This window comes from Malus sylvestris, chromosome 2 (assembly GCF_916048215.2).
Source record: "Malus sylvestris chromosome 2, drMalSylv7.2, whole genome shotgun sequence".
Lineage (NCBI taxonomy): Eukaryota > Viridiplantae > Streptophyta > Magnoliopsida > Rosales > Rosaceae > Malus > Malus sylvestris.
Genome location: NC_062261.1, coordinates 33,831,841 through 33,845,024, shown reverse-complemented (window position 1 = coordinate 33,845,024; position 13,184 = coordinate 33,831,841). Strand labels below are relative to the sequence as shown.

The window sequence follows — 13,184 nt, the reverse complement described above, 5'->3', positions numbered from 1 at the left end:
CAATGTTGTCTTTTCTGAGGATGACAATCAAGTTTTCTGAAGAAAATAAAAGCCATGACTTTTCCAATTGAATATTATAGTCAAGTCCATGTGCTCGTTTCCTTGCATCCAAGTTCGATCTACTTCCCAAAAATTTGTGTACTTTATAAAATCGTCTTATCAAAACAAACAATCTAGCAAATTGAGGACTGGTTTCAACAACAATCTCGCCTCTCTAGGATCGTTACACGAAACTAGTTGGCAGATAACTGCAAAAATTCTGCCACTACAAAACGAGAATAACATAGCCACAGGGCCATAAGTAATGTATCATGTTCTTTGCAATCAACTGCTGTAATTAGCAGACAACTTGAATGTTAAAAACTAGTCAAAACCATCATGCATTTCCTTAATCCAAAATTCATTTCGAAACTCAGTCACAAATTACAATTTCACAAATCATAAGACTATAATTATTAACAATAATAAGCATTACTCGATCCTACGATGACTAAAATGACGGTAATAAATTACAGAATTACAGGATTAGCACTAACGATACAATTTCTGCAGCTACAGCATCAGAGAAGATCTATAAAAGAAAATTTGTAATGATAACCAAGTAACCCTGGTGCTGTACTAGAGAGAGTCAATTGCTATTCAGATGCCTTGCAGGCCACAGATTTACCAATCAGGTTGGGAGCATTTCACTCTCTTGGGCGGGCAAGCCAGAGAGAACTAAGAGCGCGTAGCCGTGAGAAATAATCATGTATAGCCAAAAGTGCACGAGCTGACTGGCGGGTTGTCAAGATACGGTGCATTTGTTGCAGTGTTTGTTGCCGTAAATTGTCAGCCTGATGTTACAAGCCCATGAACAGATTAGGCACTTTAAAAAGTTATAACAGAGCAAGAGTGCACACACGAAAAACAGTGAAACTGAATACTTGTATTTTGTTATCTTTCAGCCGTGTGACAATATCGAATTTTGCTAATGAACAACATATCTTACCAAATAAACCTTTAGGCGCGTAAAACAAATTCATGCCTGGTTTTACATCCATCACACAATCCGAAATAATGACAAGAGGTTTTGACAGGTTGGGTAATCTATACTAATTCTTCATAAACCCCAATCATGTTAGCTTGTAGGATAAAAATGATAGCCATATAGCTTTCAAATGATACTTATTTCAGAGATCATCTAAATATCAATCTGTTTTAGCATTCTCACATTTCAGAAGAAGTTAACAGGCGGGACTGGTCAATGGAGCAATTGGTTTTTGTCCAATCTTATGCTTTGTTGTATTTACGCATAACAGTTTCACATCGATGATTACTATATGTGTGATATGCTACAGTACCGACTACACAAATGAGTAAACGATACAGAACTATAATGAATTACCTGGCGGATAAACCCTTCAAGGGTTCCTAGCTTTCCCATTGCCATGGCCATTTGACCCATGTAGTTAGCTACATTTCCCGAGTTACCTGAGGAGCCAAGAGATCCACTGGACAAAGTTTCAGCTAGAGATTGTTGCAATGCCTCCATCCCTTGAGATAATGCATCTTCTGCCTGTTGGGATGACTGCTGCAAGTTGTTAATCCCAAGCAACTGCTGCTCCGTCAGAGGCTCCAACTGAGTAACAAGAAGCTGCACATATACTCATTCATTTTAAATTTTATAGAAGGGATTAAGACCAACACAATATTAAAGACGTCACATACAAAACAAATTCATGCATACCTATAAAAGAAAAAAAAATTCAAGGAAATGTGCAGAGCGTGAGTTGAAACTTCTAGCAAACGAAAAAAAGCAAGCACATAGAGATCCCTAAAAGTGCATGGACATGCATATATACATAAATCTCAACCTCCGTAGTAGTGAAGTTGGAAAATCAGATGCCTCTTTATGCCAAGTCTTTATCCGTTCCACAGTAAAGTGGGGATAAAAATATCTGACTATTTAGCCTATATGACTGAATCCAACAAAGAGTATATTTAAAGAAGATACGTTAAAGACAAAACCCAAGGAGATATTTCCATCTCTATGAGTGACAGATTAGTATTCAAGAACGAAATTTGAAACCCGAAAATCGGCAGAAATGAATGTCTTTAAGCAGAACCTTAGGGTTTGGATTGACCTACAAACAAGACTGTCGCACCACATATAACTTCATCAATTTGTACTGGAAGTCGCATGAATTTTATATTTTTGTACATTTTAGCAGTCAAAATGACTAAACTGAACTATGGTAGCGTACTTATGCGGAACATTTAATTTAACAACATTACCGATCTGCCTATGACATCAAAGCCGTCAAGAAATGAGAAAGAGCTTCACCTTCAGGAGCTCCGATGAACGAAAACCTCCAAGCCACAAGAAACACCTCTCAGCAGGTGTTTTCCACATACCAGACAACAAATGGAATACATCAGCTTTAGCTGCTGTGCCCTTCAGCCTAAAGACCTCATCATAGTGCGCCAAGACTCCATCTACAATAATACGAAGCTCTGTATCACTTGCATGAGAGTTTACTGCTGATCTTAGTTCATTAATTTGCCGATTGTGCTCTTCCTGCCACCGTCCATATTCTACATCGAATGCCATGGCCCCTGCAAGGAGATACAGTGAACAAGATAACCCACCTCATCCACTGGAACTAAATTAAGAGAAGAGGACCAATCTAAAAAGCATGATAAAACTTTAATTTTTTTCCGTAGCCTGTCTGCATGCAAATAAATATTAGTGCACCTAAAATGCCTATTTTAAAAAATTTAAACAGAATATGTGTCAATCACACCAACTTTATCACTGCTGGATGCAATTGAAGGAATTCCATATTCTACTTCAAATGTATCTTAAAACATAAAATTAGTATATTATCCTTAAGACCAAATCACAAAAATATCTAGCGGCTCATAAATTGGAATACTGCCCTCTCACGCATGTTAAAATTGCTTCTCTCATGCAAGTGGAGATTTTATATCTTAGAAACTAAAAGATGCTGATGAAGGGACTGTAGGAGAAGAAGGTAGAGGCAGTTTATAGGAAACTTTATATGTACTGGGGGAGTTTGAATTCAGATCAAACAAACAAGAAATCTGTCAGCATCTTATTTAACCATCCAAAACATGACCACAAAACTATCAAACATCAAGCGCCTCAATAAAAAATAATACAGTACAAGGAAAGCCTTTTGAAATACATTTTCAACTACACCATAGAAGCTTAATATCTAATTTAATCCCGGAGTAACTTTGCAATTTGCATCCACCTTACTGTCCTCAAAGAACCGCCTATTACTTCCAGCCAAATGCTCCTCATGAGAGCTAAAACAGCATATCTCCAAGAGGTGAACATGCTAGCCCCTCAACTAAAAAACCCCATGACAAAAATTAAAACAGCTTCTCAGACACACCATTATCAATGGTTCCAACAAGTGATGCCAGATATGCCTAGTAAAAAGAAAGTGAACATAAATGTAGTCAGCATTCTCCCCTTGCATTCGTATAACACAATCCAATATGTATGGCGATCAGTATGCATAGGACCTTCTTTGGATCCTGCATAAATATCTAATCGCTCATGTTCCAGCAGCCATGCGAGAGTTTGCACCTTTGCTGGATCATCAGCCTTCCAAATCAACTTAAATGGCTTAAGGGAAGGATCAGGTTGATTGTACCAATTTAAAGAAAAAATAAGTACAAGAAAAGCTACCAAATGAGTAACAGACCATAGATAATGCTGTACATTAGTGGACCTCTCACTCTTCAGAACTTTAAATTCCAATCGAATATGAAGATCGAAGACAAAAAAGAGAACCATGTTGCAGTTGAAAAAAAAACCTGGCAGAAAATATAAAATAACGATTGGAAAGAGCTGACTCTCCTAAATGCCTTCCCAAAATCTGACTTCATTTCCATATCCCCACAAAAAAATTTGTTCGGTAAACTTACCCACAACAAATTTCATTAAAGGAGAAAAAAATAAAGAATAACCCTGAAAAAACATTTGTTTCTTTAAGCAATATAATGCTGTCGGTTTGGTTCTTTTCCTGGTAAGTTCAACATATATATGATCTGCCAAGAATGAAAATCCGATTGTTATTAGATTCCAGAGCTTATCAGTAAGGAAATCAGGAACCACCCATCAGAATGTTGAAAACAACCTTGTCACTAACTACTAGATCACTGTCACCAGGGCCATGTACTGCAATAATGCAATCGGTCAATGTTCACCGATGCAACCACCATAAATAACTCCCATTAATCTAGTATACCCAATCAAGCACAAATGCCACTCTTCATCCTCAACAATTCCTTAACCAATTCGACCTCTGTACCCTACACAAACATTCAAGAATTCCCCTAAAAGTTGCTACTAAAATCTTCCGATTGTGTTTGTGAACAATTACAACCGACAGAGAGTAGTTTCCTTTTCCTATTTCCAATAGAGCATTATCATGTGTGTGAAGTGTGAACTACTCATGGCATATAGTGTTTCAACACAATCTTTCTCCTGAGTATAATTGTTTCATACAAATAGGTATAAACAAACCATTGATACGGAATCATCTCAATTTGACTTACAAGTATAAATTGATGGAAAGTTTATCCCACAATTATCAGGAGCCAGTCTCCCTTACTTCAATGATAAAATTTCAAAAATAAACTCAGGAAAGAAGAAATACCATTTCCACTATTTGAATGGGCAGCATCCCCTGAGTTTGATATGAAGATTCCCTGAATAAAAGAACAATATAACTTTAGGAGAGATGCAAGATGAAAACCTAACAAAGAGGTCATCCACCGAAAATCTATGGCTTTGAATACATTAGGTTTTACAATAGTAAAGAAAGTGATTGCTTTAACCTGCTGTCTGGCTCGCTGGAGCTCTTGCTCTAGTTGAGTCAGTTTCAGACGACTACTCTCCAGCTGCTGAACATAAGCCTATAGTTGACAAACACAGATACAATCCATTAAAGACTTACAAGAAAACTAGGCATGAACGTAGCATCAGGGCTCAAACATAAATATGCAGATCTATGCATTTCTATTTATTTATTTAATGTAACAAGAGAAAGTATGCTTACGAGAGGATTCAGTAATAAAAAAATTCAGACAAGGCAATATAAAACAAGAGACCCGGCGAATTCAGCTTCCACTCTCATAAAACAAAAATATAACAAGCAAAATGCCAGACACACTCATTATAGATTTGACTACCAAATTACTAGGGAGCAATAATTGCTCATCTAGCATCCAAGCTCAAACCATACCAGGATTTTGTTAGCAGGGAATGCAGGACAGACATTGGGCTTACTATTTCCACGCCAAATCTAGAATCCCAGCTAAAAAAAGCTAACAATTGAAATATACCAAGAGATCTAGGATCTAGCTGTAAGAGACAGACTCAAGTATGAAAGTATGAAGGTGATCGACCTGTGGCAGTATCAAGCTGATAGTACTACTTAAAGAAGACTTTTTGGCATTCACAAGGCAAGAGAGAAGCTAACGTGACAATATATCAAGGTGAAATGCGAGTTACGGATCCAACCACACTCAAATGGGAAATGATGATTACTAAGCATTTGAATTATATCAACTGTAACATGCATACAAAGATGTGCTTTGTCCAACCAACCAATTGGAAAAATGCTGGTTGATCGTATGCTTCATCAAGGTTCTAAAAAGCGCTAGACGCTAGTCAGGCGGCAGGCAGGGACCTAGTCCTAGGGGTCTAGGTGGGTTTTTTTTTTATTTTATTTCAGTTAAGTTTATTATAAACAATAAAAACATATAAATAAGTGACTACAATTGATTGAATACATAAAATGAAATATGTATTCAATGTTATTTTACATGAAAGACAGTCAATAATTATTTTACAAGAAAATTATCTTCAAACCTTTTAACCTAAAAAGAAAAAAATAAAATAAAATAAAATAAAATTTTAACTGCCTAGGACCGCCTAGAGCCATCTAGACAGCCTAGGCAGCCACCTAATTGCCGCCTAGAGCCTTCACCGATTCACTAAACACCTAGGCCCTAATCGGGGGCCCTAGCCTTTGCCTAGCGCCTAGGCTGCTTTTTAGAATGGTAACTTCATTATAGTTCTATGATTTAGAGTATCATTTCCTATTTGATCCCTTAGAATTATATATTTGAAGTTGCACATGTGCAAACTAGAAGTTGAGTTTTAAACTAACCAAGCTTTTCCCAGATGAGGTTAAATTTCGGATATGCTGTTAAGCTATGATGAATCAACGTCACCAGAACTACAACAGATTAGATAGGTTAGGACATGTTAAGCTTATCTCAGCTCGCAGCTATAACTTATAGCCAATAAAGTTGGCCAGGACCCATTTTCCAGAACTTAGTTCCGCATTCAGCTCCTGATTCTAAGATTACTTGTTGATATAAAACGAGTAGAAGGAAGCAAAGCTTTATAAGATGCATGTACCAAAGACTTGAAACCAGGAAAGGTAAACAAGGCAAATGAAGAAATGGTGACTTGTTGTATTAGAAAGTTGAAATCCACAATCTCAAGAAGTGCTCATGATGAAAAAATTTTGAATTTTAACTGTTACGCTAAAATGTTAAGAAATCATGCCAGATAAGGAAACAAACAAAAACAGACAATTAGGTAGGAAAATGAAAACGCAAGTGAGCATCAAAATCATCAGACCTTTCTTTCACCATCCGCTATCCACAAAGCTAGGACAAGGAGCAGCTGATAGATTTATCATGTTAGACCTGACACGTGCTATTGTTTAACTCATTGTCTATACTATTGTTTCTCAAACAACTAAGGATATAAATCATTAAACCTTTCTTTCACCGTCAACTGGCTTTGATTATCCACAAAGCTAGGACAAGCAGTAGTTGATAGATTTATCATATTAGACCTGACATGTGCTATTGTGTAACTCATTGTCTATCATATTGTTTCTCAAACAACTAAGGATATAAATCATCAGACCTTACCTTCACCGTCAGCTGGCTTTTATTATCCACAAAGCTAGGACAAGGAGTAGCTGATAGATTTATCGTATTAGACCTGACACGTGTGTGTAACTCATTGTCTATCCTATTGTTTCCCAAACAACCAAGGATATAAATCTACTAAATAAGTGGAAATGAGGGCTGCCATCAAAACTATATTTTAAATATCCCATTTCCGCTAAAATCACGACCATGTTTTTGAGCAGTCGTCACTACCCTTAGAACTTACAAAAGTAAAGCTAAATATATATCAAGGCAAACTGCAAAAGAAATGTAATTGAGCTAATGAATAAAGATAATATACTTAAACAAAGTAAAATAAGGCCTTACTTTCTTCCTCAGCCGGCTTTTCCTAGCAGCCTCACGATTTTGAGCCAGCCGACGGAGAGTCTGCAAAATGCAATCGAACAAATGAGCATCTTGGCACTGCCAGATCAACTCACATATCATAACTTTGTAATCGATTTCCTATACATCACCTTCTGATCTTTTGGATCTTTCGATTTGTCACTGGAATCAGAAGCCACAGGAGCAATGGCATATTGGTCTCTATCAAACTGCACATACAGAGAGTGATCAAAATGTCAGATGGCCAACAAAAACGAGTTAACATCTACCAAATGTTCCACTCAGCAGAAATGAAGAAAACAAGTGATTCTTAATAGTTGGTATGACCCAAATTTAGTGAGAGAGAGAGAGAGAGAGAGAGAAATAGAGAGAGTACCCTTCGATTCTTATCATCTGTCTCCCCATCTGTAGAGATATCAGTCCTAGGACTGCCATCAGCCATGGCGGATTCTATACCCACTTCTAAATACCACCACTTGATGCAGAACAGAACCAGCAAAAAGGTTGACCCTTTTGTGATTGCAAGCCTCTGACGGCAGCTGGGAACTGTTTGGTATCGGCCAAATGAGCAAAAACGAAGAAAGAGAAGAAAAAAAATCTACATCGAAAAACCAAACAAAGAAATTCAATTGAGAAAAAACCCAAAAGGGAAACTTCATTACTAGAAGTTGAAACGAAATTGAAGGGGAAAAGGAGCAAATTTTGAGACCTTGGGGCGGCGATCAGGAGGAGGAAGCGGCTGCTCCGCCACCACTTTACTCTTCTGGGGTGGTAGTTGTACAATTCAACAGAGTGCCTGCTGCATCAACAGCTCATGTCCTAAGAAGTTTGACTCAGGAGAGACGGACAGGAGGGCTCTCCACCCACTTTCCACTTGAGCATAAAATTTTGGTCTTTCCCAGAGAGACAAAAAAATAAAAGAATAGTAATAATTCATAAATTATGGCAAAATAAAAAACTTACAAATTTAAATACATTATGGCCTTTTTGGTATTGTATTTAAAATTTTTTATCATTTCTTAAAATATTTCTTAATAACATTTTTTGAAAACAATTTTTTTTAAGATTCAAAAGCTTGATTAGTTTGCGATTTAAAATTTTTAAATCTTACGACATAAACTAAACAAAGATATATAAGAAGAAGGGGTTGCAGGAGAGGGAGAAAGATGAGAGAGGAGGAAAGAAAGTAAGAAATGATTGAAGGAAAAAGAAAGAAGAGAGAAGATCAGATGAGATAGAGAGAAAGAGGAGTGAGAAAGAACGGAGAAAATGAAGAAAACGGATTGAAGGAGAGACGAAAAAGGTAAAAAATAAAAAATAAAAAAATAAAAAGAGGAGAGAGAGATAGATTTGGAGTGAGAGGAGGAGAAAGAGAAAAGAAATAAGTGAGTTTAAGTTTAAAAATTCACTTTTTATGTTTTTAGAGAACAGCCTATACTTTTTAGTTAGTCTTGAGTTCAGATTTTGAAAATAGTCATATCAAACAAGTTTTTAAGGCCTAAAACTTGAAAATTATTTTTGAGTTTAAAAAGTTAGATTCAAGTAGATTACCAAACACACTCTTAAATTTTCTTCGGGTGTGCTTTTAGGAAGGGGAGGGAACATTTGGTACGTGAAATAGCCAGATTTTGCCACAAATATTGGTGAAGTTCCTCTGAAGGAAGAAAAAAATATTAGTAGGTAATATATAGATTTTTTTTAGGGTAGTACTACTTACACTTTCATTTTTACTTTCCACTCACTCCTTTTGATTTTTGACCATCGAATTGTGTTAATTGAAGAAAATCAATGAACAAAAATTATCAAAAGTGTGTGAGAAATAAAATGGGATGTGTGAATAGCTTAACCTTTTTTTATTGAAGGGATATTTAATTGAGACATTTTTATACACGAGGGCTGATATTCACATATCGGTTTTAGCTTATTATACCCCTTTTTTTTATAACCACTTTGTTTATTACTTTTCACAAATTTTTCATTTATTCTTTACTATCATTCTCTTTAAAATATGTAAGAGATTAAAAAAAATATGTGTGTCTATCATTCTCTTTAATAATTTTAACAAATAGAGTTCATAATCTTCATGCACGGCAATTCTTTAACCAATTGGCATGTTTGGTAGAGAATGATAAGTGATAACCTTCTATTTTTTGTGCAATTAAGCGAGAGATCTTATATTTGATTCTCGTCAAAATTGAATTTGAATCACATTATTGCTAACTCATTGTGATGCTAAGTCTACTTCTTCTATTTTCTGTAGATAATATCGTTTGTTCAAAAACAAAAAAACACATGTTAAGTGCATCCATCAGAGATAAAATCTTATGCACCCAAAATAAGTGTTGCCTTTTTGTGGCCTTAATCCTTGTTTGACACATATTAAGAGCTTGTTTGAATGTGCTTTTAAAATGACTGAAAGCGCTTATGATAAAAATGTTTTTGGAATCAATTCTTAGTAAAATGCAAGTAAATTTTGGAAAAGCATTTTAAGTGCTTTTGGAACAAAAAAAATATTTTCTCTAAAAATGCTTCCAGTAAGTTTAAAAAACATCCAAACGAACCCTAAGTTTATGATAAAAATTAATAAATATTAAATTTAAAAATACATGTCAGTCAATAATTAGAGCTCCAAGATGACTGCACCTATTTTAAGTGCAGAAAACTTGATCTCCACGCATGAGTGCTGTTACTTATTGCTTACTGTTAAAGTTGGTCCAACAAGTTACCAGAAGAAATGTGCGTACGTTTGAATAATTGCAATCTCTAGACGTCTGCTTCTGTGAAAAATAATAATAATAATAATAATAAATAAATAAGGAAAATCGTGTATTGTTGAATGTTGAGTGGTTCGACATTTTCTGCGGCTTGGTTTAGTTGCCTTGCCTGAAAATCGTGTCATCCTTTCAATACCGCCCAAATCTCGCCTACAGCGCACCTGTCCGTCGCGTGAGCTCTAATCCTCTGCTTCTAGTCTCCCACTAGTTGAGCTGAGCCCAACCAAGATGCACTATTTACGCACGTGGTTTGGTATGTAAAGATTCTTTCAAAAGTAAAACTTTCTATAAATTTTGTCACTTGAACTTACATTATTGACATAATATTTTATAATGTTGGCATATGAATTAACGTTATTGTTATAACAGTGAATCCATAAAGAGCCACACTTTAAGAGAATATTCCTAGTATTTCTCTAGTATGTGTATCAAATCTACTTCTTTGATAAAAAAGTTACTTATAATAACCTTGTGGTTATGTTTTTAAGAGTCGCATTAGTGGTCATTCACTGTTATATTTGATATTAAGAATGAAGATTAAAACTATATTTACTCATTATATATGCCATATATCATGTTCAATAGTGAGTGGTTAAAACAACATTTCTCTACGTGCATTTTTAAAGGAAAAATGAGTCAAGTGGACACGTACCCTTTACCTAGTGTTTAGAATTTGTAAAACTTAGGCTCTGTTTGTTACCGTCCTGCAAAAAAAAAAAAATTTGTTTGTTTTGCAGATACAAATACAGGTGGGAACTGTGTTTGGCAAATTATTTTGTGAAAACAAATTAAGCAAAAAAAAAACAAAAAACGTAGAAGACTAAATTTAGCCTAAGTTCTATAAAACATCAAAATGATGTTTCCTCTGTTTTTCAAGAATAGTTTTCAAAATAATAGAAAATCAAAGGTACATTATAAAATAGAGTTAGAGTTTTAATCAAAAAAATCAAATCATGCATGCCACAATTGGCGCCACCACCATTACCACCTCAACATTCTCCAACTCTATCACCCACACCACCATGGCTACCATTACCTCCACCATCTCACCATCATTACCATCTTTGACGCTACACCACCCTCACCGCTGTTATTGCCGCCGCCGCCACCATCACCACCATATTATACACTACCATCACCTCCCCCTTCGGTCACCATGGCCACCACCACCTCCGCCATCTCACTATTGTGGCCATCACCACCGCTGCTATTAGCCACCAGCACTCCCACCACCATCGCTACCACAACTACATTCTACATTGCTATCACTCTCGCTATGGCCACCACCACCTCCATCGCTCCATCACAATCATTCTGGCCACCTGTTAACCACAATTTCCGCAACTATCCCTCATAACCATTGTTAACACAATTACTTTCTACTCCACTGTTGTCACCACTATATCTATATCTCACCACTATTAGCACCACTAAACTAAAATTAAGATTGATTTTGGAAATATTCCCAAATTTGGCTTGATTTTGAAAAAAAAAAACTTAAATCTCTATTACTAAACAAAAATTTTATTTTTTATTTAAAAAAAAAAAAGAAAATTGTTTATCACACGATCCTGAAGTACTTTTAACTCATAAAAGACAAGTCATGTGATTTACATAAGAAATCCTTGCAATGGTAATCTATGTGTGATTTATTTAATTAACAGATTAGCAAACTCATATCATTTTGTGTTGTTTGTAAAACGATTAAGAAAATTGTCCATAAAATAAAGATTGGGAAAACTGGCTATGTGATTTTATGTTGATTGTAAAACGATTAAGAAAACAACAGTATCCAATTCCTACAACTCTAGCTCATTGGCCAAAAATGAAAATCATTTCACATGTATATCATATTTTAAAATGTTCTCTAGTCACTTAGCAACCAAAAAATGCATGTTCACTCAAACCCTTGACGTCAAATTCAAAAGTGCTTGACCAAACGAGCGAGACTCTTAAACCCAACTAAACCATGAATCCTTGATCACTAGGTGACCAGAAGAACGATACTCTCAAATTCAATTCAAGGACATTGTATATAAATGTTTGGCTGGAAACAATGAACAAACCTCCCAAGAAATGAGGCACGCAGAAAAGATTATAAACTCAAGGAAAGACATTTAAAAGAACCTCACAACATTCTCTCCCCTCTTTTTTTCTCTTCCCTTATATTTGAACGGTCACGTCTATATCTTATATTATTTTTTTTTTATAGAAAGAGGCCACTTAGTACTACAGTCTAGTGATATTCTTCTTCACTTGTAAGTGAGAGGTTTTGAGTTCGATTCTCGCCAAAGATGAATTTGAACCACGTTATTGCTAATTCATTGTGAGGCTAAGCCCACCCTTTCCCCTTAGAGCAACTCCACCGTTGCTAAGGCCCCTTAGGGCTATTCATTATTTAATCCACCCAGTGAACATTAACTGCCCTTAATGAACAGTAACTTCCTTTTGCATCTTCATCCCTACACTGAATAGCCCTGGCAATAGGCAATAAAATATTAGTATTTTTATTTATTTATAAAATAATACAAAATAATTTTGTTTGTAATTTCGGATAAGATTTTTAATCGCTCTTGTTGCGCCACGTGTCATTATCCAAAAAGACAATTATTGGTGATGGATTTTGATAAGATTTTTATCCAATGTCATCGTGCCACGTGTCTTTATCTTTTTCAGAATCGTTGAGGATAGATTTCCGATAAGATTATTAACCAATCACGTCGCGCCACATGTCACAACCTGTTTACAATCTTTGATGATGGATTTCGATCAGATTTTTAACAAATGACGGCATGCCATGTGGCATTATCTACAACATAATCTTTTCTGAATCCTCCATATAATCCACCATCTATCCTCAGAAATCTCAAACTAATTTTCTCAAGATCTCTTTCATTATTTATAGTTTCTGCTTCCTTTTTACAATGTCTTCTTCTTCAAGGATGATGTGGGAAATCGAACAGCAAAAGGAAGAATTGTTTAACCAATTAGAAGGAATGTTCAATCTCTAGGTGGCCCAAAATGAGAAGGAAGAGGATAAGTAGTGTAGAAGGAGAGATGACGAAGCAATAATGG

At 35.7% G+C, this 13,184-nt stretch overlaps 1 protein-coding gene across 2 annotated transcripts; it reads right to left on the bottom strand.

Moving 5' to 3' along the window:
- Nucleotides 1–356: 356 nt before the first annotated feature.
- On the bottom strand, nucleotides 357–8,229 carry LOC126611453 (transcription factor TGA6-like). Of its 2 annotated transcripts, none has more exons than XM_050279748.1 (9): nucleotides 8,045–8,229; nucleotides 7,712–7,933; nucleotides 7,467–7,544; nucleotides 7,318–7,377; nucleotides 4,855–4,932; nucleotides 4,674–4,725; nucleotides 2,324–2,595; nucleotides 1,385–1,633; nucleotides 357–833 (listed from the first exon to the last, which is right to left on the bottom strand). In XM_050279748.1, exons 2-9 carry the CDS (start codon nucleotides 7,775–7,777, stop codon nucleotides 687–689), a joined length of 1,002 nt encoding a protein of 333 aa, XP_050135705.1. In that variant the 5' UTR covers nucleotides 7,778–7,933; nucleotides 8,045–8,229; the 3' UTR covers nucleotides 357–686. The 2 variants fall into 2 exon arrangements, with proteins under 2 accessions (XP_050135705.1, XP_050135710.1); XM_050279753.1 differs by having other exon boundaries at nucleotides 7,712–7,881.
- Between the last annotated feature and the right edge of the window lie 4,955 nt (nucleotides 8,230–13,184).

Coding starts and splice junctions, on each gene's coding strand:
- LOC126611453 (XM_050279748.1), bottom strand. CDS start 7,777: ATGGCTGATGGCAGTCCTAGGACTGATATCTCTACAGATGGGGAGACA. Junction 4,933..7,317: donor AAAGCCGGCTGAGGAAGAAA/GTAAGGCCTTAT, acceptor TGTCAACTATAG/GCTTATGTTCAGCAGCTGGA. Junction 834..1,384: donor TTGAAGGGTTTATCCGCCAG/GTAATTCATTAT, acceptor TTGTAACATCAG/GCTGACAATTTACGGCAACA.